The following is a 24,159-nucleotide window of genomic DNA, read 5'->3' as shown; positions in this document are numbered from 1 at the left end:
AAATTCCAGGCATCTTCTTCAAACAACAAGAACAAAACAAACACACAAACTCAATAATGCAAAGAACCCCAACAATAACAAAAACAACACTGGGTAGAGAAGGATGAGGAGATAATAAATAAATGAACCGTTTAAATCATCCTCATCACCCCCTCCAGCCCAATCTGGTGCCCTCTGTAGAGCGGCTTTTCACAACCAAGAGAGCCTGCCCATTAGCTCTGGTCTAGGGACAACTTTCTCTCATCCAAAGATGAACTACTATTAGCTCAAACCAAAACTGCCATTGGACTAATGCTGGGTTTATTTTCTCCATATCTCTATAAGCTGCTTCCTTCCTCCTACAGTGGCTCATATACATGCCCAATAAGGCTCTGATTACTGTGTCATCACCACTCCTTGCTCTTACAACCAACAACCAATGCCAGAAATAGTGGTGGTGGACCAAGAGGGGGATGGGAAACTGGAGTGAACTGTGTATGTGTGTGGGAATGAGAGAGGGGAGGTGTGTGTAGCCAGAGCTTGTATCTCATGCTTGTGGGTGTCTTTGTGCCAAGGGGAGGAGAAAGGAGAAAAGGGGAGGGCCTGTGCTAAATTTGTCAGCTTACTGAAACGTTGTGTCAGAGCATTTTTCATCATGTAAATGCACTGAGAGAGGAAGAGAGAGAGAGAGAGAGAGAGAGAGAGAGAGAGAGAGAGAGAGAGAGAGAGAGAGAGAGAGAGAGAGAGAGAGAGAGAGAGAGCGCAAAAGAGAGACAAGGAAAGTGAGAGACATGGGAGAGAGAGAGAAAGGAGAGAAAGAAAAGGGGAGTTATTAAGGGGGGCAGCAGAAAAATATTGTCTCAGAGTCGTCAGCAGAAGTGATGGACTCAGCACATAGAAAGTGATAGTCTTCTCCTACCGGGCTACAGAGAGCACACTGACCAGACAATGCTGGCCTCTCACTGCCTGCTGCTCTCTCACTGCCTCTGAGGAAACTACCCATTACATCTAACACATTTGGATGTATTCTCTTTTAATTGGTAAGTGTCTAAAATCTTATGAGGTTAATTGTTTTATCCTTGCCCAGTGCCTACAGTACAAAGGACTTATTCCCAGCAAGTGCAGCTCCTGGTTGTAATAACATGATTCAAACCACAGTCAACTATTGAGTGACAGGGTTTACTCAGGTGCCAAAGAGCAAGTGATCCAGAGAGAGAGGGACAGCCCCAAGCAGCTTTTACACAGACTGGTGATGACTTTCTTCAAAGGGACACGTCAATCAGTGTTGCCGGGAGGGCAAGGGAACTGAAGGGAAAACCAGCTACAGTCTACAATTATCTGGTAAGGATTCAGTGGCATTTGACTTTCCCTGTATATTTCACTGTCTTTATTGAATGTGTACATGCAAACATCTAGCATGGCTTGCTCATAGTTCTTTAAGTGTGGCTAGTCTTATCTGTTGATAATCTAGTACATTTGTAGAAATTGATCGCTAAGCTGCACAGTGACAGAAAGGCTTTGGCCACCCCGTGTTGAGTTAGCCAGAGATTCCTGCTGAGCAGTTTGAAGATTAGCCCTTCAGTGGTATCTCTATGGAGATACATGGAGAGGTTTGTTGCCCGGGGCAATTCCCCTGTCTGATTCCTTTAAGTTGTTTAACAAGGCAGCTGGCTCTGATATAGACACAGCATAGAGGGATTGACACAAAAGCAGAGATAATGAAGTAGTGAGCTTTCCAGAACAAGGGCTTGATAACCACGGATAAACACTCAGCTTGTCATCCTTCCAGAGACATACTCGAACAACAAAGATAGGCTGCCAGTGAAAAGTGTCAATAGTAGGAGCTTGGTCTGTTTACCAGGAGCATCTCTGGGGCATTCATGATTGTAAGCAGTGCCATAAAAAGCTATGCCCTCATCTTGTGATGTGGTTCACACTAGTAGGAGTTCCTTATTTGAGGTTGTTTTATTATTCAGAAAAATAACAGAAATTCACATCACAAAATGCCAAATTTCAGATACATTTTAGTCTAAATGAGTTTGCTGTCATTTGTACATGAATGGATAAAGCTTATGAATATTTACAGTTTTTAAAAAATAAAATCCTGCACAAAGTACTGGGTACAACTTTCTGCTGCCTCATGATATACCTCCATGCTGAAGTGGACACGAACAAAAAGGGCTGTTCTGTTGAATCTCTGCTTTGTCTCTGCTGCCAGGGCTGTGGATAAGAGTGCTTCGATGGTGCAATTAGGAACGTATCAAAACGATTTCTGAAACCCCCTGCCTGACAGCAGGTCCAAAACACACCACAACACACAATCCTGAAAGAGTAAAAGAAAGAAACCTTATTAAATGTGCTAAACTATCATCAGAACTATTATCTGCCGTGGAAAGCCATAACAATGGCTGCTTTCCATCAGTGTCAGACTCAGAGCAGACTGAGCAGGTAGCGGAGGTTGGGGCTGAGGCTGGGCTGAGGTTAATTATGTCTACAGTGTCATGTTATGGGCAAACCAGGATTACATGCGTAAGGAAAGAATGGTGTCACCTTAGATAATGAATTACTCAGATTACCATTTCAAACGGAACTTAATTCTGATCCAAGACATACTGAATGTTTTACAACCAGCACTGTCAATTGGTCCTAATTTGAGCATATAACTCATTTTGCACAGTCCTCCAGTGCTGTAAATTGGGAGGTGTTGAATTCATATGTTATGACTAGTAATTAACTGTGAAGAATTATGTGCATTTGTATTAGTTTGTGGTAGTTGAGATAACAGAGCTGCTGGTGTATGTATGACAGCTGTGGTGTGGTAGAACAGAAGGCAGAACTGACTTGTAGGTACAGCAGAGCTGGAGCAGAGAGGAGGCGTCTCTCTCTGTCGTTCTCTCTCTTCACAACTACCAGCGTGTCTGTCTGTCTGTCTGTCTGTCTGTCTGTCTGTCTGTCTGTCTGTCTGTCTGTCTGTCTGTCTGTCTGTCTGTCTGTCTGTCTGTCTGTCTGTCTGTCTGTCTGTCTGTCTGTCTGTCTGTCTGTCTGTCTGTCTGTCTGTCTGTCTGTCTGTCTGTCTGTCTGTCTGTCTGTCTGTCTGTCTGTCTGTCTGTCTGTCTGTCTGTCTGTGGCAGCTCACTCTAAAGAGTGGCTAAGAATGTGAGGAATGCCACACTCACTCTGAAATGAGAGGGGCTAGGGCGAGAGACATCAGCCAGGCCCGCCAGGCCGCTCTGCTCACCTACTAATTATTATGGGCTGCGCATGAACAAAAACACTGGAGCACGCTGCTGCTCACAGCCACACTGACCCACACAAAGCACTGCCTGTCACACACTATTAGATACGGAAAAAACAGGGAGATGATTTGATAAAGTCATTACCAAGCTGTGAATTTGACAGACAATCTAATGAGCAAAACAGCCCTAATTAGACAATCCTAATAAGGAACACTGTTTACCTCAAGTGCACTGTCATCCATAAAGCTACTGTAGTTATTTGTCTATAGTAACACCGTCCTCTTTTTATGTCACGACAATAACAAGGCCAGTTAGTCAGCTGTCTTTGTATAACTACGGAGGAGAAGAGGGCATGGGGCCTGCTGTTGTTGCCTCAGGTGCTAGGTAACGGAGGGGTTAATAATAGATTGACTGTCTTGGGGCAAATAGAACTAACTCTGGTCCCTGGGAGCCCTGGGAGCCCTGGGAGCCCTGGGAGCCCTGGGAGCCCTGGGAGCCTGCGTCTGGCATGTTGTGTTATCTGAACACACACACCCCCACTGCCAGCTCAGGCATTTTCCTCCAGCTTTGAGGTGGTGGGAAGCCTGGCTGGGAGACTAATTGGAGACTCCTGGCTGACCGCGTAGTACTATGGGGCTTTTCTGTGGCATGGAGTGACATGGAGTGGCCGGAGCATAGCTTCTCCCAGACACAGAGCTAATGTTCCAGAGAGGGAAACCACATCAATCCCAGGCCATTAACATAAGGGAGACAGTGACTGTTCCATTAGACCAGATCATTATCATGTGTTGTTGTCCTCTTTGTCCCACTGAGGAATTCATTTTTTCCCCCTGTTGTACATCCCACAACGTGGTCTTATATTACTGAAGGCCATCACTGTCTCTTTCGTTCAGAACCTTAATAAGGTCTTCTATGTATGTTTGGATAATGTAGCTTGATCCAACCTTTACTATCGTCTCTTAGTCAATCAGCATCTACTTTGATGACGCCACACCGCATCATACAACAGGGCTTTGTGGGAATTGATTAATTCCATAAAAACTAAAAGACTAAAACTGAAACCAAAACTTAACCACGGCTTCTTCTGAGCTTTTACTCGTGGGCAGATGCTTTGTGAGAATAACATATGGGCATTCAGTAACAATATATATTTAAATGTGTTAAAGACATGTTTTCACAATTAATGGGAGACAAAAATGTAGGCTAGGCTTATAGTAATATATATACTGTATATATATATATATATAAATATATATATATATACATATAATAGTATAATAATATAGTAAAGATATCAAAACTATGAAATAACACATGGAATCATGTAGTAATCCAAAAAGTGTTAAATCAGAATAGATTTGAGATTCTTCAAAATTGCCTTGTTGACAGCTTTGCACACTCTAGGCATTCTCTCAGCCAGCTTCATGAGGAATGCTTTTTCAACAGTCTTGAAGGAGTTCCCACATATTCTGTGCACTTGTTGGCTGCTTTTCCTTCACTCTGCGGTCCAACTCATCCCAAACCATCTCAATTGGGTTGAGGTTGGGTTATTGTGGAGGCCAGGTCATCTGATGCAGCACTCCATCACTCTCCTTCTTAGTCAAATAGCCCTTACACAGCCTGGAGGTGTGTTGGGTCATTGTTCTGTTGAAAAACAAATGTTAGACCCATTAAGCGCAAACCAGATGGGATGGTGAATCGCTACAGAATGCTGTGGTAGCCAATGCTGGTTAAGTATGCCTTGAATTCCAAATAAATCACACACAGTGTCACCGGCAAAGCATCCCCACACCATCACACCTCCTCCATGCTTCGCAGTGGGAACCACACATGTGGAGATTATCCGTTCACCTACTCTGCGGCGCACAAAGACACAGTGGTTGGAGAAAAAAAAAATCACACACTTGGACTCATCAGACCAAAGGACAAATTTCCACCGGTCTAATGTCCGTTGCTCGTGTTTCTTGGCCCAAGCAAGTCTCTTCTTCTTATTGGTGTTCTTTGGTAGTGGTTTCCTTGCAACAAGTTGACCATGAAGGCCTGATTCACGTAGTCTCCTCTGAACAGTTGATGTTGAGATGTGTTTTATACTTGGGCTGCAATTTTTGGGCTGCAATTTCTTAGTCTGGTAACTCTAATGAACTTATCCTCTGCAGCACAGGTAACTCTGGGTCTTCCTTTCCTGTGGCGGTCCTCATGAGAGCCAGATTCATCATATTGTTTAATGGTTTTTGTAACTGCACTTGAAGAAACATTCAAAGTTCTTGAAATGTTCCTCATTAACTGACCTTAATGTCTTAAAGTAATGATGGACTGTCTTTTCTCTTTGCTTACTTGAGTTGTTCTTGCCATACTATGGACTTGGTCTTTTACCAAATAGGGCTATCTTCTGTGTACCACCCCTACCTTGTCACAACACAACTGATTGGCTCAAATGCATGAAGAAGGAAAGAAATTCCACTAACAAACTATTAACAAGGCAGACCTGTTGATTGAAATGCATTCCAGGTGACTACCTCATGGAGCTGGTTGAGAGAATGCCAAGTGTGCAAAGCTGTCATCAAGGCAAAGGGTGGCTACTTTGAAGAATCAAAAATATATTTTGATTTGTTTAACCCTTTTTTTGGTTACTACATGATTCCATATGTGTTATTTCATAATTTTGATATCTTTACTATTTTAAAAACCCTGGAATGTGTAGGTGTATCCAAACCTTTGACTGATATTGTATATATATTTTTTTACCTTTATTTAACTAGTTAAGAACACATTTTTATTTACAATGATGGCCTACCAAAAGGCAAAAGGTCTCCTGCGGGGATGGGTTCTGTGATAAAAAATAAATACAACGGGGCAAAAAAGTATTTAGTCAGCCACCAATTGTGCAAGTTCTCCCACTTAAAAACATGAGAGAGGCCTGTAATTTTCATCATAGGTACACTTCAACTATGACAGACAAAATGAGAAAAAAAATCAAGAAAATCACATTGTGGGATTGTTAATGAATTTATTTGCAAATTATGGTAGAAAATAAGTATTTGGTCAATAACAAAAGTTTATCTCAATACTTTGTTATATACCCTTTGTTGGCAATGACAGAGGTCAAACGTTTTCTGTATGTCTTCACAAGGTTTTCACAATGTTGCTGGTATTTTGGCCCATTCCTCCATGCAGATCTCCTCTAGAGCAGTGATGTTTTGTGGGCTGTTGCTGGGCAACACAGACTTTCAACTCCCTCCAAGGATTTTCTATGGGGTTGAGATCTGGGGACTGGCTAGGCCACTCCAGAACCTTGAAATGCTTCTTACGAAGCCACTACTTCGTTGCCCGGGCGGTGTGTTTGGGATCATTGTCATGCTGAAAGACCCAGCTACGTTTCATATTCAATGCCCTTGCTGATGGAAGGAGGTTTTCACTCAAAATCACAGTCTTCCCAGCCTGGTGCAGGTCTACAATTTTGTTTCTGGTGTCCTTTGACAGCTCTTTGGTCTTGGCCATAGTGGAGTTTGGAGTGTGACTGTTTGAGGTTGTGGACAGGTGTCTTTTATACCGATAACAAGTTCAAACAGATGCCATTAATACAGGTAACTGGGTGGAGGACAGAGGAGCCTCTTAAAGAAGAAGTTACAGGTCTGTGAGAGCCAGAAATCTTGCTTGTTTGTAGGTGACCAAATATTTATTTTCCACCATAATCTGCAAATAAATTCATAAAAAAATCCTACAATGAGATTTTCTGGATTTTCTTTCTCATTTTGTCTGTCATAGTTGAAGTGTACCTATGATGAAAATTACAGGCCTCTCTCATCTTTTTAAGTGGGAGAACTTGCACAATTTGTGGCTGACTAAATACTTTTTTGCCCCACTGTATATAGGACAAAACACACATCAATACAAGAGAGACACCACAACACAACATAAAGTGAGACCTAAGACAACAGCATAGCATGGCAGCAACACATGACAACACAGCATGGTAGCAACACCACATGACAACAATATGGTAGCAACAAAACATGGCAGCAGCACAAAATGTTAAGTGAGTTAATATCTGGCTGTCTCTCCCATTCCATGCCTTTATATCTTTCATATCTTCAACTATAATTTCCCTCATACCAGCCAGAGATCTCCAAAGGCCTTGTTCTTGGACAGTTTTGCTCTCCATCTCTTTAACCTAATGTGCTGGCCCCATGCCCAGAATAGCAAGGCAAAAACAAGTGTTCTCCCCTCTCATTCTGAAGGCAGACTGAACATCATGCACGTGGTTCTCCTTTGGGTCAGACATCTAGCAGTAACTGCTGAACAGTTCATATAGTTGCCCTCATACTGAACAGACTCAACAGAACTAGGCTGCCATGAGCCTGCCCTGCACCAAGCCTCCCACTTTGAGATAAGAAAGGATTGTCCTGACTCTAGGGAGGTGTTGCACAGGCTCCTCTATAATCCAATATGCAGCAGCTTTCAATTAAGGAGCCCCAGGGGTACAGGCCCTTGTTATCACATTCTCCTCTGCACTCTGGGGCATCCCCTCCGCTTCCAATAACACCACAGCCCCTCCAACTGCTGCCCGGCTATTTTTCTAATATAAATGCCTTCACTTTGAAATATGGAACAAACAGTCAAAGTGCCTCTTTTTCATGCACTCCTGCAAAAAGCTAAGGGTATCTTAAAATGTAGTTGTTGTGCATTAATCACACTGTCACTGCAGAGACAGACTGCCAGGGAAGATTGATATTACACAACATTCTCTCAACACTGATAAACAAAGTAATGTAATGATCCAGAGCACATTGAGAAGGTTCAAGAGTTCTACATTCTTTTCAGGTTAAATTTAGATTGAAATTCCAATATTCCAAATACATATAGGAAATGATATATACACTATGATGTGTTCTTTAACTTGTGAATGCACCCCAGTGTCCTTCTCTTGGTAAACAGTTCAGGTCTGATACAATCTGATCAATATATTAAAACAGGCGCAAGAACAACATCAGTTGCTATGCATGTCAAACTTTCCATAAGAAGTGATGCCCAGGCCTGCACAGCACTGAGGAGCAGATAGGGGATAGACATGTGAAAACACTCCTCCTAACAGTGGCCGTCACCCAAGAGAGGCAGAGTCAGGACAGCTAGCTAAACACAACTCCCTGACATCATTAAAAAAAACTTACCAACTAGAGAGATCAGTACCTTATTAGCTAAAAGAAACAACACTTGCCTTAGCCGAGGTGGAAAGGGTTAGACTATTGACACTCCAACAGCTTCCATTTAACACATCTAATTCCAGTCCACTGAATAACAGTTCACAAACCCAAGCTACTGTATCGCAGATGACTTTACTGTTAAGTAAAAATACAATCCAGATCAAATCGTATGTGCCTGTCTATGTGTCTGGCTATGTTTTTCATACTCAAACATACATTTTAAGGTTATTCCTCTACTTTTATTATGCAACACAGTTACAGTTGATGTTATATAATACAAAGTCACAGCATCCTAAGCAGGAAATGCTTCCTTTTATGGTGGCCAATGTTTATTTAGCCCCAAGGACCCCCAGAGTTGCCCTAGATGCTGGGCTGGGCTCTGGAATTAATAGGGGCTCCCAGGGCAGGACAGGACTGCTCCCTGAGGTGTGTGCCTGCCTGGCCCTCACAGGTAATAGAGACTGGGAGAAGGCCATTCTAAGGGACATGGGGCCTCTGGTCTCAATCAGTGGAGCTGTGAAGGCTCCCATTAATGTCCTGTCAGTGTAAGAGTAGATCCCAGCCTTGTGGGTCAACAGCAGGGGCCTAATGGACTAAACAGGCAGGCCACGAAAAAGGTTTCTTAATGCCCAGAGCCAGCCATGCTCTCATAACCATAGCCAACACCACCAGCCTGGTGCCTGTTTAGAAACATGATGGAGCTTGGCATCTTGGTGAAATCAAATCTGTCTCGGAGTTGAGATTTCCACTGTTTGATAACATTCAATGATATCACAAGCATAGAATATGTGGTGCCAGATCTTGTGTTGGAATCAGTGTCTTGTTTCTTTCAGCCTGTACAGACAGGACCCATGGAAAACACACCATTTACAAAGGTTTTTTATTTATTTATTTATTTATTTATTTATTTATTTCACCTTTATTTAACCAGGTAGGCAAGTTGAGAACAAGTTCTCATTTACAATTGCGACCTGGCCAAGATAAAGAAAAGCAGTTCGACAGATACAACGACACAGAGTTACACATGGGGTAAAACAAACATACAGTCAACAATACAGTATAAACAAGTCTATATACGATGTGAGCAAATGAGGTGAGAAGGGAGGTAAAGGCAAAAAAGGCCATGGTGGCACAGTAAATACAATATAGCAAGTAAAACACTGGAATGGTAGATTTGCAATGGAAGAAAGTGCAAAGTAGAAATGAAAATAATGGGGTGCAAAGGAGCAAAATAAATAAATTAATTAAATACAGTAGGGAAAGAGGTAGTTGTTTGGGCTAAATTATAGGTGGGCTATGTACAGGTGCAGTAATCTGTGATCTGCTCTGACAGTTGGTGCTTAAAGCTAGTGAGGGAGATAAGTGTTTCCAGTTTCAGAGATTTTTGTAGTTCCTTCCAGTCATTGGCAGCAGAGAACTGGAAGGAGAGGCGGCCAAAGAAATAATTGGTTTTGGGGGTGACTAGAGAGATATACCTGCTGGAGCGTGTGCTACAGGTGGGAGATGCTATGGTGACCAGCGAGCTGAGATAAGGGGGGACTTTACCTAGCAGGGTCTTGTAGATGACATGGAGCCAGTGGGTTTGGCGACGAGTATGAAGCGAGGGCCAGCCAACGAGAGCGTACAGGTCGCAATGGTGGGTAGTATATGGGTCTTTGGTGACAAAACGGATTGCACTGTGATAGACTGCATCCAATTTGTTGAGTAGAGTATTGGAGGCTATTTTGTTAATGACATCGCCAAAGTCGAGGATTGGTAGGATGGTCAGTTTTACAAGGGTATGTTTGGCAGCATGAGTGAAGGATGCTTTGTTGCGAAATAGGAAGCCAATTCTAGATTTAACTTTGGATTGGAGATGTTTGATATGGGTCTGGAAGGAGAGTTTACAGTCTAACCAGACACCTAAGTATTTGTAGTTGTCCACGTATTCTAAGTCAGAGCCGTCCAGAGTAGTGATGTTGGACAGGCGGGTAGGTGCAGGTAGCGATTGGTTGAAGAGCATGCATTTAGTTGTACTTGTATTTAAGAGCAATTGGAGGCCACGGAAGGAGAGTTGTATGGCATTGAAGCTTGCCTGGAGGGTTGTTAACACAGTGTCCAAAGAAGGGCCAGAAGTATACAGAATGGTGTCATCTGCGTAGAGGTGGATCAGAGACTCACCAGCAGCAAGAGCGACCTCATTGATGTATACAGAGAAGAAAGTCGGTCCAAGAATTGAACCCCGTGGCACCCCCATACAGACGGCCAGAGGTCCGGACAGCAGACCCTCCGATTTGACACACTGAACTCTATCAGAGAAGTAGTTGGTGAACCAGACGAGGCAATCATTTGAGAAACCAATTCTGTCGAGTCTGCCGATGAGGATGTGGTGATTGACAGAGTCGAAAGCCTTGGCCAGATCAATGAATACAGCTGCACAGTAATGTTTCTTATCGATGGCGGTTAAGATATCGTTTAGGACCTTGAGCGTGGCTGAGGTGCACCCATGACCAGCTCTGAAACCAGATTGCATAGCAGAGAAGGTATGGTGAGATTTGAAATGGTCGGTAATCTGTTTGTTGACTTGGCTTTCGAAGACCTTAGAAAGGCATGGTAGGATAGATATAGGTCTGTAGCAGTTTGGGTCAAGAGTGTCCCCCCCCTTTGAAGAGGGGGATGACCGCAATACCTGACAAAATAATACCCTTTCACTTGAGACATGCTAACCCCAAGAAGTGAATATGAGTATGAGTTTAAAGGAAAAACTACTAATTCCTTTAATTTTCAGTGTTAAATAACAGTAATAACAATATTTTTTGTGAACAAATGTTTCATTTTGGCGTTATACAAGCTAAACACACAGTAGCTAAACACAATAATACCAAAGACAATATCAGAATGTAACATAGCTAGTTAGCTGTAAAATCGCTTATACAAACTGCACAAATACATTTCTACAAGGGCAGATATACTTTTGAGGAGATGGGAAACATTGCTCATGCTACGTCAATGGGCCGCGAGGTGTATTCTGGGAAAAAGAGTGCTCTCCTTCAAGGAGTCAATGGGAGTCTATTGGGCTCTAGCTCGAAAACATGAAAACATGACATCACTCAGAGATGCACAAAAACAATATAACATAAAAAATGGTTGAACCTTTCCTTTGAATTATACAAATGAGTTTGTTTAGGTTTTATAACACATTCATCCATTTATCAAAACGGTAGGCCTATACTGTGCGATTAGAGATCATTTCAATGAGATAGCTGAACACAGCGTGGAATGTCACAGTATTTTGAAAACAATTCATTATTTGTGCCAAACCAATGACCTCCCTTTCTCTTTCCCCATCCATTCCTGTTGTTCTAAATCCCTATGCCTCCTAGGGTGTGTGTGAGTGAGAGCCCTTCCCAGACTGATGGAGCTGCCCGTGGTGCTGCTGTTCCTAGTGTATGGTCTTGTCTCTGGAGCCAAGCAGCCCCAGGGTCTGAGGAACCCTCAGGAGAGCAACCCCCAGGTCAGGAGCAAGGAAAGGGAGAGCAGTGAGGATGGCCTGGAGAGAGCGTTCCTGTATGCTGGGCAGAGGAGCAGGCGAGCCGCCGCCGAACCCCAGCAGCCCGACAAGTGTTCCTACACCTTCATCGTTCCGCAGCAGAAGGTGACAGGGGCCATCTGTGTGAACCGCAAGGAGCCGGATGCAGCACTGGAGAACCGCGTCAGCAAGCAGGAACTGGAGCTGCTGAACGTGGAGCTGCAGAAGCAGAAGAATCAGATCGAGACGCTGCAGCAGCTGGTTGAGGTGGACGGAGGTATCGTCAACGAGGTGAAGCTGCTGAGGAAGGAGAGCAGGAACATGAACTCCAGGGTGACCCAGCTCTACATGCAGCTGCTACACGAGATCATCAGGAAGAGGGACAACTCCCTGGAGCTGTCCCAGATGGAGAACCGTATCCTCAACCAGACCTCGGAGATGCAGCAGCTCACTAACCGCTACAAGGACCTGGAACACAAGTACCAGCACCTGGCCACTCTGGCCAACAACCAGTCGGTCCTCATCGCCCTGCTGGAGGAGCAGTGCCAGGGTCGGCCCGTCAGCCCCCCTCGCCCTGTTCCCATCCCCCAGCCAAGGCCACAGCCCCCACCCCCACCTGCACCATCACCACCCATCAACAAGCCCTACCAACCTCCCACCTACCCACGCCTCACCAACCAGATCACCAATGAGATTCAGAGTGACCAGAAGTCTGTACTGCCTGTCATTCCTACCATGCTCAGCGGCACAGGCAGCCCCTCTATCACTACCAAACCCTCTGGTGAGTCTCTCTGTTTCATTGAGCAGCCTGGCTGTTTTATGTTACCAATTGAAATGAATATTCCTTGATACAGACCTGGTCTGAAGTTACATTTATATGAGGGGTCAAGCGGAAATAGAGAAGCTGGCATGTTCTATGAACACTCATCAGACTAATGTCTACGCCAGTCTGAAACAGAGGGTTGTGTGTGAGAGCAGTTTGGTATTTCTTAATCATCAGCCAACAGCAGCTCTCCATTCTTTATCCATTCTTCTCACTATTGTCTATGGGAATAATAAGCTCCACACATTTCCTGAGAAAAGGCCTCTAAGGGAGAACAGAGCTGTTGTTGTCTCAAACCCTTTGAGATGCATATCATCTAATGGGCTTGATACTACAGTCAGCTGATTACAATCCACACAAGAATCTTAAAACACATATTTATGTGTGCCCATGGATGGTTGGACTAGAGCCCTCTGGTTTTGAGGCCAGTGAAAGTGGAGCTGTCTGAACCTATCCTCCTTGATTTGGTACACTTAATGAAGCTTAAGTAAGTGGATGATGAATTGATAGATTTAGTTAACTGTATAGTTGACGAAATACAACAGGGATCACAACTGGATAAGGCTGTCTGTCATGTACTCTAGCTGTGTGTGTGTTTGGCGAGTTAACTTGGTCTTTATCTGATAAGAGAAGTAAAACAATCTGACTGGTCTTCAACAAAACATGACTAATTCCTACAGTATATCATTGTCTTTAAAGTTTTATTCCTTTATTCCTCATATTTAACTGTTAACAGTGAAATGTTAGCTCGTATGTCTGTGCGAGTGACTATTGCTGTTGGATATGAATATCCCGACATGAAAACCAACACGACAGTTAACTATAGCATACTACAGTACTTACTACAGAATTCTGTAGTAAACTGTAGTATACTATAGAACAGTGGTTCCCAAACTATAGGTGAGGTCAGCAAGGGGGGCGAGGAGTTCCCCTCCCCCTCAATTGTCTTTTTTTTAAGGAAGTCAGTCAGGCTTTCAACTTACTGATGTTCACCAATGGTGGAAGGGGGGCCCCCCGAGTGAAAAAGTCTGGGAACCACTGCTGTAGAATACTATACTACACGCTGTATTATCCCTCGATCATCTTTAGTACTTACTATAGATTATTGTAGTGTACTGTAGAATACTATACTACACACTGTATTATCCCTCGATCATCTGTAGTACTTACTATAGATTATTGTAGTGTACTGTAGAATACTATACTACACGCTGTATTATCCCTCGATCATCTGTAGTACTTACTATAGATTATTGTAGTGTACTGTAGAATACTATAATATTATCCTCAAAAAAACACTGTAGTAAATACAACAGTATTGTCCGCAAAAACACTACAGTTCGAAAAGAAAACACCTCTTTTTTTAAACTACAGTAATATTATAGCAGTTCATTTGCATATACCCTGCCTATTCCCCTCCTCCATATCCCAATTTGTGCCACTGATGAGTGAGAAACCTACATGCCAAGTATAGACCATATATTGTGTTCCCTATAGGTTACAGAAAAGAGCAGACGTTCTGAACTATCCGTTCATGCCCCAGCCTACCTACCTACCTACCTACCTACCTACCTACCTACCTACCTACCTACCTACCTACCTACCTACCGACAGTACAGGTTATGGAAAATGTGCTCTTTTAGTATTTGTCCAGTAGGTTTCCTCAAGGAGAAAGACCCCACTTCTATGTCAAAGATAATTAAACAAAAACAAAAACACTACACTACAGTAATGTCCGCTATAAAACACTACAGTAAACACTACAGTAATGTCCACTATAAAACACTACAGTAAACACTACAGTAATGTCTGCTATAAAACACTACAGTAAATACTACAGTAATGTCTGCTATAAAACACTACAGTAAACACTACAGCAATGTCCACTATAAAACACTACAGTAAACACTACAGTAATGTCCACTATAAAACACTACAGTAAACACTACAGTAATGTCTGCTATAAAACACTACAGTAAACACTACAGTAATGTCTGCTATAAAACACTACAGTAAATACTACAGTAATGTCCACTATAAAACACTACAGTAAACACTAAAACACTACAGTAAACACTACAGTAATGTCTGCTATAAAACACTACAGTAAACACTACAGTAATGTCCACTATAAAACACTACAGTAAACACTACAGTAATGTCCACTATAAAACACTACAGTAAACACTACAGTAATGTCTGCTATAAAACACTACAGTAAACACTACAGTAATGTCTGCTATAAAACACTACAGTAAACACTACAGTAATGTCTGCTATAAAACACTACAGTAAACACTACAGTAATGTCCACTATAAAACACTACAGTAAACACTACAGTAATGTCTGCTATAAAACACTACAGTAAACACTACAGTAATGTCTGCTAAAAACACTACAGTAAACACTACAGTAATAAAACACTACAGTAAACACTACAGTAATGTCTGCTATAAAACACTACAGTAAACACTACAGTAATGACTGCTATAAAACACTACAGTAAACACTACAGTAATGTCTGCTATAAAACACTACGGTAAATACTACAGTAATGACTGCTATAAAACACTACAGTAAATACTACAGTAATGTCCACTATAAAACACTACAGTAAATACTACAGTAATGTCTGCTATAAAACACTACAGTAAACACTACAGTAATGTCTGCTATAAAACACTACAGTAAACACTACAGTAATGTCTGCTATAAAACACTACAGTAAACACTACAGCAATGTCTGCACACTATAAAACACTACAGTAAACACTACAGTAATGAATGTCTATAAAACACTACAGTAAACACTACAGTAATGTCTGCTATAAAACACTACAGTAAACACTACAGCAAAAACACTGTCCACTATAAAACACTACAGTAAACACTACAGTAATGTCCACTATAAAACACTACAGTAAACACTACAGTAATATCTGCTATAAAACACTACAGTAAACACTACAGTAATGTCTGCTATAAAACACTACATTAAACACTACAGTAATGTCCGATATAAAACACTACAGTAAATACTAAAGTATACTACAGTACGCAAAAACACTACAGTAAATACGACAGTCCACAAAAACACTACAGTAAATACTACAGTATACTACAGTCAACAAAAAAACTACAGTAATTACTATTGTATATACAGTTCTCAAAAACAGTACAGTAATTACTAGTTTATACTACAGTTTTTTTTACAACAGTGTTAGTCAATTCTAAATACTACAGTAATGGCTGCAAAAACCCTACAGTGAATACTATAGTATTTATACCATAGTATACGATAGTATTTTTGAGGGAAAAGCAAATGTGTCTCAGCGGACAGACACCAGATGAAGGGAAGTTTAGAGACAGGGTTTGTGTGGTCTCAACTCACCATGGGCTAACAAGCCGACTGCTGAGGGGGCGAAGCCAGCTTACACTGCATTTCATGGTCAATCTATCCCTGACAATGGTAGCATGGTAAATATAGCATTTCAGTTATGAGGGAAACCCCGCCACAGGCTAGCAGCCACGGATTGTCCAGAGGATGTATAAGACTCGGTGAGGCTTCCATAAGGAATTCGCCAAATCAACTGAAAATGATTTGATAAGTATTTTCTTGTTAACAGATACAGTACATCCACTAGATACCATGTCATTTGAATGTAGTAGGAAACACTGGCTTATGCTGTACAGCTCTTTCCATAGAAATGTTTGTGTTCCACAGTGTGCTTTCCTGACTGTGTTTGAAGGGGGGCAAGCAATTTCCTGTCAGGGCCGACTGCAACTCACCCCTCAAAGGTTATACAAACTCCTCACACAAAAACTGAGTCCTATTACAATGCAGAAAGGAATGGAGAGAGAGAGGTGTGGTGGTAGAGAGAGAAAGAAAGAAAGAAAAGAAAGAAAGAGTAAGGAATAGAGGGTATGAAAAGACAGAGGAAAGATAATGAGTACGTATCTGTGTGATGTCATTTATTCCATCCCCACTAGGCTTGTATCAGTCAAATGTTCTGCCACAGTGGCAGGCTCAGCCCTCTGGTTTATGTCTAAACAACACAGCTCTTCCACAAAGCCCACTGGAGAGAAGGAGGCTGGCTGATGGATTACTTCCCACATGCAATCCAAGCACAACCTAACCTGTTTTAGCCTGGTCATTTACAATGTGAACCTTTGTTCCTCTGTCTCTGTCTGTGACAGTCCTGCTTGTCGTTTACATACAGTCCTACTTGGAATTAGCTCCTTGATTTCCCTCCTTTTTACTCTGACACAGCCAGGCTGTCAGTGTGACCTCTTTATGAAAGCCTGACATCCCCCTGTCTGGTCTTCCTCTCTTTCTATCACCCCTCTCTCTCTCACACACACACACACACACACACACACACACACACACACACACACACACACACACACACACACACACACACACACACACACACACACACACACACACACACACACACACACACACACACACACACACACACACACACACACACACACACACACACACACACACACACACACACACACACACACACACACACAGCCTTTTCCTAGTAATTTAAACCAGGGCTCGCTTCCATTCCCTGGTTGGACACAGACTAGCTGCTTCAGTCTCTGTGTGTATACCTCTCTTCCTCCTGTCTCTGTACAAATGTCCATCTTGTCCTAAACAGGTCAGTTGGCTAATCACATCAGTGTAAGTTCATGTTTTTATTCAGCATTGTCAACACTGTTTTTATTCAACACTATTACAAAACATAAAGAGCGCTTCTCCGTACTTCCACTCTCGCTGCAGCTGTAATGAATGAGTAGCCAAGTGTACCGACACAACAAGAGGTTGGTGGGGAGGACCTTCATTGGGGAGGACGGGCTTGTAGTAATGGCTGGAGCAGTATCAACAGAATGGTATCAAATATATCAAACACATGGGTATCTTTCTAGAGCTCCAACTTTCCGACCTGAAGATCACTGACATCACGATTTGACCTAGTTTTTTTCTGAGTTCCCGGTTGTTTTGAAAGCACCATGACCATCAGATGCAAGTAACATCAGTCCAGTAAAATAAAGAAGCTAATTATTTAAATTTATGCTCAGCTGTGCCTTGCACATCAACTTATCTATTATGTTATGAAAGCTTGAGTTTTCAAATATAATTTGGTCTGAGAAGAATAATATTGGCAGGCCAGGCATATAGCCAATATGCTGTGATAATATATTAGGCCTAGTACCCAAACCTCATTCCTTCAGAACAGTTTTTATTAGGTTAATGTAAATAAAAAATAAATGTTTTTAAAATTCTGAGCGGTAGAGCTCGGCTTGCTTTTTGACCGTGATAGTGATTTTGAGCAGAAAAGGTTGGTGACTACTAGTGTAAACTCTTGAATAGGAAAATACTTTCACATCCATTTAGAGAGTTGGAGCCAGTGTAACTGATGTGCAATGGCTACCTAGTTAGCGGGGTGCGCGCTAATAGCGTTTCAATCAGTGACATCACTCGTTCTGAGACCTTGAAGTAGTTGTTCCCCTTGCTCTGCAAGGGCCGTGGCTTTTGTGGAGCGATGGGTAACGATGCTTCGTGGGAGGCAGTTGTAGATGTGTGCAGAGGAGGGCGAGGAGAGGGACGGAAGCTATACTGTTACACCAGCGGCCCAATAGAAGCCGGTTTCCAACTATGATGACTAGAGCTCTTCTAGGTGGAGAGTAACGGCTAACAGGCAATAAGCCAATTCATGTTATTACAGATATGAACCTGTTTTTACAGATATTAACCAGTTTCAAAGAGAACAAACACCAAGAGAGACTAATAAACCAAACACGTGCGGCATTTAACATGAACTTCATTCCTCGTTAAATGATATACTGCAGAACAATAGAAAACACATCCTGCTCAGAATTTGGTATCTGTCAGAGAATCCATTTAGCATACTTTAGCATAACATTCTGTTACTTCTATGCAGTGAATCATATTACATATGCTGCTAAATGCATTAGAACATCTATGTTTCAGAGATAAGGAAACATACTTTAACCTACAGAAAGACACAACAATGCTTTAATGGTCAGTTTTCACATTTGTCTTCAAAACATAGCCATATTAAATACCTCATCACAGAACTTCTGTTAAACGACCAACTGCCAAGTTGGGAATTATGTCAGATAAATGAAACGTGAAGTGAAAGTTTGAACATTTTGGAATTTGGGATAAGTTCCAGCGGTCTCCCTGGCAGAGTTACTGAGGTAAAATAAGGATTTTAATGTAGTAGGATTATCTTAAATTAGTCCAATTCAGTATAATGAATTTGAATAAACAACCAGATTAATAGTGTACACTTGAAGAGGTTCAGGAAAATCTGAGTTGAGGTAATGTTTTGCAAAAAGTGTCATTGTAGTACTGCAAAACCCACGCAGTCTGATGCTGGAACACCCCACATACTTACACTAGCAACGCACATGACTCGTCTGTCATTTTCAGCCATATATTGGTGATTTTTTTTATCCGAGGGTATCCTGCTATTGACACTCTTATGCAACAGAACATGACAACAACAGTAATTAATGAGGCTGTCTAGACAGCGCAGGTAAGTGTAGGTAGGGTAGACAGAACAGGTAAGTGTAGGTAGGGTAGACAGAACAGGTAAGTGCAGGTAGGGCAGACAGAACAGGTAAGTGCAGGTAGGGCAGACAGAACAGGTAAGTGTAGGTAGGGTAGACAGAACAGGTAAGTGCAGGTAGGGCAGACAGAACAGGTAAGTGCAGGTAGGGCAGACAGAACAGGTAAGTGTAGGTAGGGTAGACAGAACAGGTAAGAGCAGGTAGGGTAGACAGAACAGGTAAGTGCAGGTAGGGCAGACAGAACAGGTAAGTGCAGGTAGGGCAGACAGAACAGGTAAGAGCAGGTAGGGCAGACAGAACAGGTAAGAGCAGGTAGGGCAGACAGAACAGGTAAGAGCAGGTAGGGCAGACAGAACAGGTAAGTGCAGGTAGGGCAGACAGAACAGGTAAGTGCAGGTAGGGCAGACAGAACAGGTAAGAGCAGGTAGGGCAGACAGAACAGGTAAGAGCAGGTAGGGTAGACAGAGCAGGTAGGGCAGACAGAACAGGTAAGAGCAGGTAGGGCAGACAGAACAGATAAGAGCAGGTAGGGCAGACAGAACAGGTAAGAGCAGGTAGGGCAGACAGAACAGGTAAGAACAGGTAGGGCAGACAGAACGGGTAAGTGCAGGTAGGGCAGACAGAACAGGTAAGTGCAGGTAGGGTAGACAGAACAGGTAAAAACAGGTAGGGTAGACAGAGCAGGTAGGGCAGACAGAACAGGTAAGAGCAGGTGGGGCAGACAGAACAGGTAAGAGCAGGTGGGGCAGACAGAACAGGTAAGAGCAGGTAGGGCAGACAGAACAGGTAAGAGCAGGTAGGGCAGACAGAACATGTAAGAGCAGGTGGGGCAGACAGAACAGGTAAGAGCAGGTGGGGCAGACAGAACAGGTAAGAGCAGGTGGGGCAGACAGAACAGGTAAGAGCAGGTAGGGCAGACAGAACAGGTAAGAGCAGGTGGGGCAGACAGAACAGGTAAGAGCAGGTGGGGCAGACAGAACAGGTAAGAGCAGGTGGGGCAGACAGAACATGTAAGAGCAGGTAGGGTAGACAGAGCAGGTAGGGCAGACAGAACAGGTAAGAGCAGGTAGGGCAGACAGAACAGATAAGAGCAGGTAGGGCAGACAGAACAGGTAAGAGCAGGTAGGGCAGACAGAACAGGTAAGAACAGGTAGGGCAGACAGAACGGGTAAGTGCAGGTAGGGCAGACAGAACGGGTAAGTGCAGGTAGGGTAGACAGAACAGGTAAAAACAGGTAGGGTAGACAGAGCAGGTAGGGCAGACAGAACAGGTAAGAGCAGGTGGGGCAGACAGAACAGGTAAGAGCAGGTGGGGCAGACAGAACAGGTAAGAGCAGGTAGGGCAGACAGAACAGGTAAGAGCAGGTAGGGCAGACAGAACATGTAAGAGCAGGTGGGGCAGACAGAACAGGTAAGAGCAGGTGGGGCAGACAGAACAGGTAAGAGCAGGTAGGGCAGACAGAACAGGTAAGAGCAGGTGGGGCAGACAGAACAGGTAAGAGCAGGTGGGGCAGACAGAACAGGTAAGAGCAGGTGGGGCAGACAGAACATGTAAGAGCAGGTATGGTAGACAGAACAGGTAAGAGCAGGTGGGGCAGACAGAACAGGTAAGAGCAGGTGGGGCAGACAGAACATGTAAGAGCAGGTGGGGCAGACAGAACAGGTAAGAGCAGGTGGGGCAGACAGAACAGGTAAGAGCAGGTGGGGCAGACAGAACATGTAAGAGCAGGTATAGTAGACCAAAGTGTTTGGTGGTTGCAGCCATGTTCAGCCCTGTTCCATCCCTTTGTGTACATTTATTAATGCAAATACGCCCAATAGTTATCTATTTTAACACAAAATATCTGATACAATAAGAAAATGTATATACTGTATGATTGCATTATAAGAAAAAATTAAATTCAACAATAAATTCAATGCCTGAATTCCCATCAAAATCACTGAACTCCATACATTATTTGTCAATGTCAGTAAAATGTTTTATGTGAATCAGTCAAAATCTGATGGATTATAAAAAATAAAAAAACATTTGCAGTATTTTCATCTATTGCCCAACTTGCATTTATTAGAATTGTTATGATGATTTCTACCTGACGGAGGTGCAGTCATAAGACAGAGCATAGCCTGTATTTGTACTTCTCCAAGTTGCGTATTCATGGGTTGCACCTCCGTCACTAGGTTGCATCGTTGCCATTGCTATCAACGTACTACAGATGCTGCCACATAATGATGTCTGGCTGATGGTTGATGCCAGGTCTTTCTGATTGGGGGCTAATGACTGTTTCATCAAATGTACACTATAATGTCTTGGAAACATTGCTGCTTGGACATTGCTGAAGTAGATTTTTAAAAATCCATTGTAGAAAACAACTTTGTCATCATTATGATGTGGTCAAGTTAACTTTAAAGAGATGGCAAGGTTGCCATGAGCTAGCAAAGTTAATCAGAAACACAGTTGAAGTCAGACGTTTACATACACTTAGGTTGGAGTCATTCAAACTTGTTTTTCAACCACTCCACAAATTTCTTGTTAAATAACTATAGTTTCGGCAAGTCAATTGTTTACAGACAGATTATTTCACTTATAATTCACTGTTTCACAATTCCAGTGGGTCAGACGTTTACATACACTAAGTTGACTTTGCCTTTAAACAGCTTGGAAAATTCCAGAAAATGATGTCATGGCGTTTAGAAGCTTCTGATAGGCTTATTGACATCATTTGAGTCAATTGGACGTGCACTTGTGGATGTATTTCAAGGACTATCTTCAAACTTTGCTTGACATCATGGGAATATCAAAAGAAATCAGCCCAAAAAATTGTAGACCTCCACAAGTCTGCTTCATCCTTGGGAGCAATTTCCAAACGCCTGAAGGTACCACGTTCATGTGTACAAACAATAGTACACAAGTATAAACACCATGGGACTACACAGCCTTCATACCGCTCAGGGAGGAGACACGTTCTGTCTCCTAGAGATTAACGTACTTTGGTGTGAAAAGTGCTCCAAAACTGCCATAAAAAAATCCAGAATACGGTTTGCAACTGCACATGGGGACAAAGATCGTACATTTTGGAGAAATGCCCTCTGGTCTGATAAAACAAAAATATAACTGTTTGGCAATAATGTACATTGTTATGTTTAGAGGAAAAAGAAAGAGCAGGTAGGGCAGCTTCCAAGCCGAAGAACACCATCCCAACTGTGAAGCATGGGGGTGGCAGCATCATGTTGTAGGGGTGCTTTGCTGCAGGAAGGACTGGTGCACTTCACAAAATAGATGGCATCATGAGGACAGAACTTTATGTGGATATATTGAAGCAACATCTCAAGACATCAGTCAGGAAGTTAAAGCTTGGTCGCAAATGGGTCTTCCAAATGGACAATGACCCCAAGCATACTTCCAAAGTTGTGGCAAAATGGCTTAAGGATAACAAAGTCAAGGTATTGGGAGTGGCCATCACAAAGCCCTGACCTCAATCCAGTAGAAAATTTGTAGTCAGAACTGAATAAGGCCTACAAACCTGACTCAGTTACACCAGCCCTGTCAGGAGGAATTGGCCAAAATTCACCCAACTTATATTGGGAAGCTTGTGGAAGGCTACCTGAAACGTTTGACCAAAGTTAAACAATTTAAAGGCAATGCTACCAAATACTAATTGAGCGTATGTAAACTTCTGACCCACTGGGAATGTGATGAAAGAAATTAAAGCTGAAATAAATCACTCTCTATTATTCTGAAATGTCCCATTCTTAAAATAAAGTGGTGATCCTAACTGACCTTAGATAGGGGATTTTTACTAAGATTAAATGTCAGGAATCGTGAAAAACTGAGTTTAAATGTATTTGGCTAAGGTGTATGTAAACTTCAGACTTCAACTGTAGATAGCAATGCTAACGTTAGCTAAAATGTCAGTGCTCTCCCCCCAATCTTAGCTAGCTAGTCAATTTGGAGACATCACAATGACAACAAAAGCTTGTCCTACTAATTATATTTCCCTCCTTTTGAAATGTCATCGCGTTTCCAAGTCACAGTAATGCACTTTAGACAAAATCTTCATCAGCACCCATTAAGACACCCATTAAAACTCACTAGGGCTCTGAGTGGTGCAGCGGTCTAAGGCACTGCATCTCAATGCAAGAGGTGTCATTACAGTCCCTGGTTCGAATCCAGGCTGTATCACATCCGGCCGTGATTGGGAGTCCCATAGGGCGGAGCACAATTGGCCCAGCGTCATCCGGGTTTGGCCGGGGTAGGCCGTCATTCTAAATAAGAATTTGTTCTTAACTGACTTGCCTAGCTAAATAAAGGTTAAAAAAAGACTGCATTGAGTAGAACGCTCAGTTGGGCATCAGTCCTAATACAAATGTTCAAAACAATATTGTGATGAAATGTGGACAGACAGCTGTATGGCACATTGTGTGTCCACAAATACACAGGCCTTTCCAGATGAAGGAGGGCATTGTCTCAGTAGAGTTTTAATGGCTGATATCTGAGATTAGATTACCAGAGAATGGCCAAGCTAAAGCCCACTGCTGAGAGAACACGCTTTATGAAAACACTATCAATCACATGGAAAGTCTCCGATCTGCATGACAGCACAACTGCTCTCTGAGTCAGTATTGTAGAGGATGTGGTTTTACCTCCACTGGGGTAGGTCAAAAACACCCATTGACAATAACAACATAAGAAACATCCAAGGGTTTAATATGGGTTTAGAAAGACAGTGATTAAATATTAAGAGACTTTCCAACTCTACTTCAACAAAATAGTGTTTTCTACAGCCCAATGCCCATGAT

General features: G+C 42.6%; 1 protein-coding gene and 1 non-coding gene across 5 annotated transcripts in view; both read left to right on the top strand.

The window, feature by feature from the left end:
• The first annotated feature begins 707 nt into the window (after nucleotides 1–707).
• Nucleotides 708–24,159, top strand: part of LOC124034362 (angiopoietin-related protein 2-like) — a 29,688-nt gene continuing 6,236 nt past the window's right edge. The window contains exons 1-3 of one of the 4 annotated variants that reach the window (XM_046347466.1): nucleotides 708–1,019; nucleotides 1,248–1,320; nucleotides 11,779–12,705. In XM_046347466.1, coding sequence (XP_046203422.1) covers nucleotides 11,811–12,705 — 895 coding nt within the window. In that variant the 5' untranslated portion in view covers nucleotides 708–1,019; nucleotides 1,248–1,320; nucleotides 11,779–11,810. Of the gene's footprint in view, nucleotides 1,020–1,137; nucleotides 1,321–11,778; nucleotides 12,706–24,159 lie in introns of all 4 variants that reach the window. The other 3 variants (XM_046347464.1, XM_046347463.1, XM_046347465.1) reach the window with 3 other exon arrangements.
• Nucleotides 14,375–14,428, top strand: LOC124034757. The gene has a single exon (XR_006838643.1). It is a non-coding gene; the product is annotated as a U7 small nuclear RNA (small nuclear RNA).

The sequence above is a fragment of the Oncorhynchus gorbuscha genome, linkage group LG04, assembly GCF_021184085.1.
Source record: "Oncorhynchus gorbuscha isolate QuinsamMale2020 ecotype Even-year linkage group LG04, OgorEven_v1.0, whole genome shotgun sequence".
NCBI lineage: Eukaryota > Metazoa > Chordata > Actinopteri > Salmoniformes > Salmonidae > Oncorhynchus > Oncorhynchus gorbuscha.
Note: the sequence above shows the minus strand (reverse complement) of the source record. Positions and strands in the feature narration are given on the sequence as shown.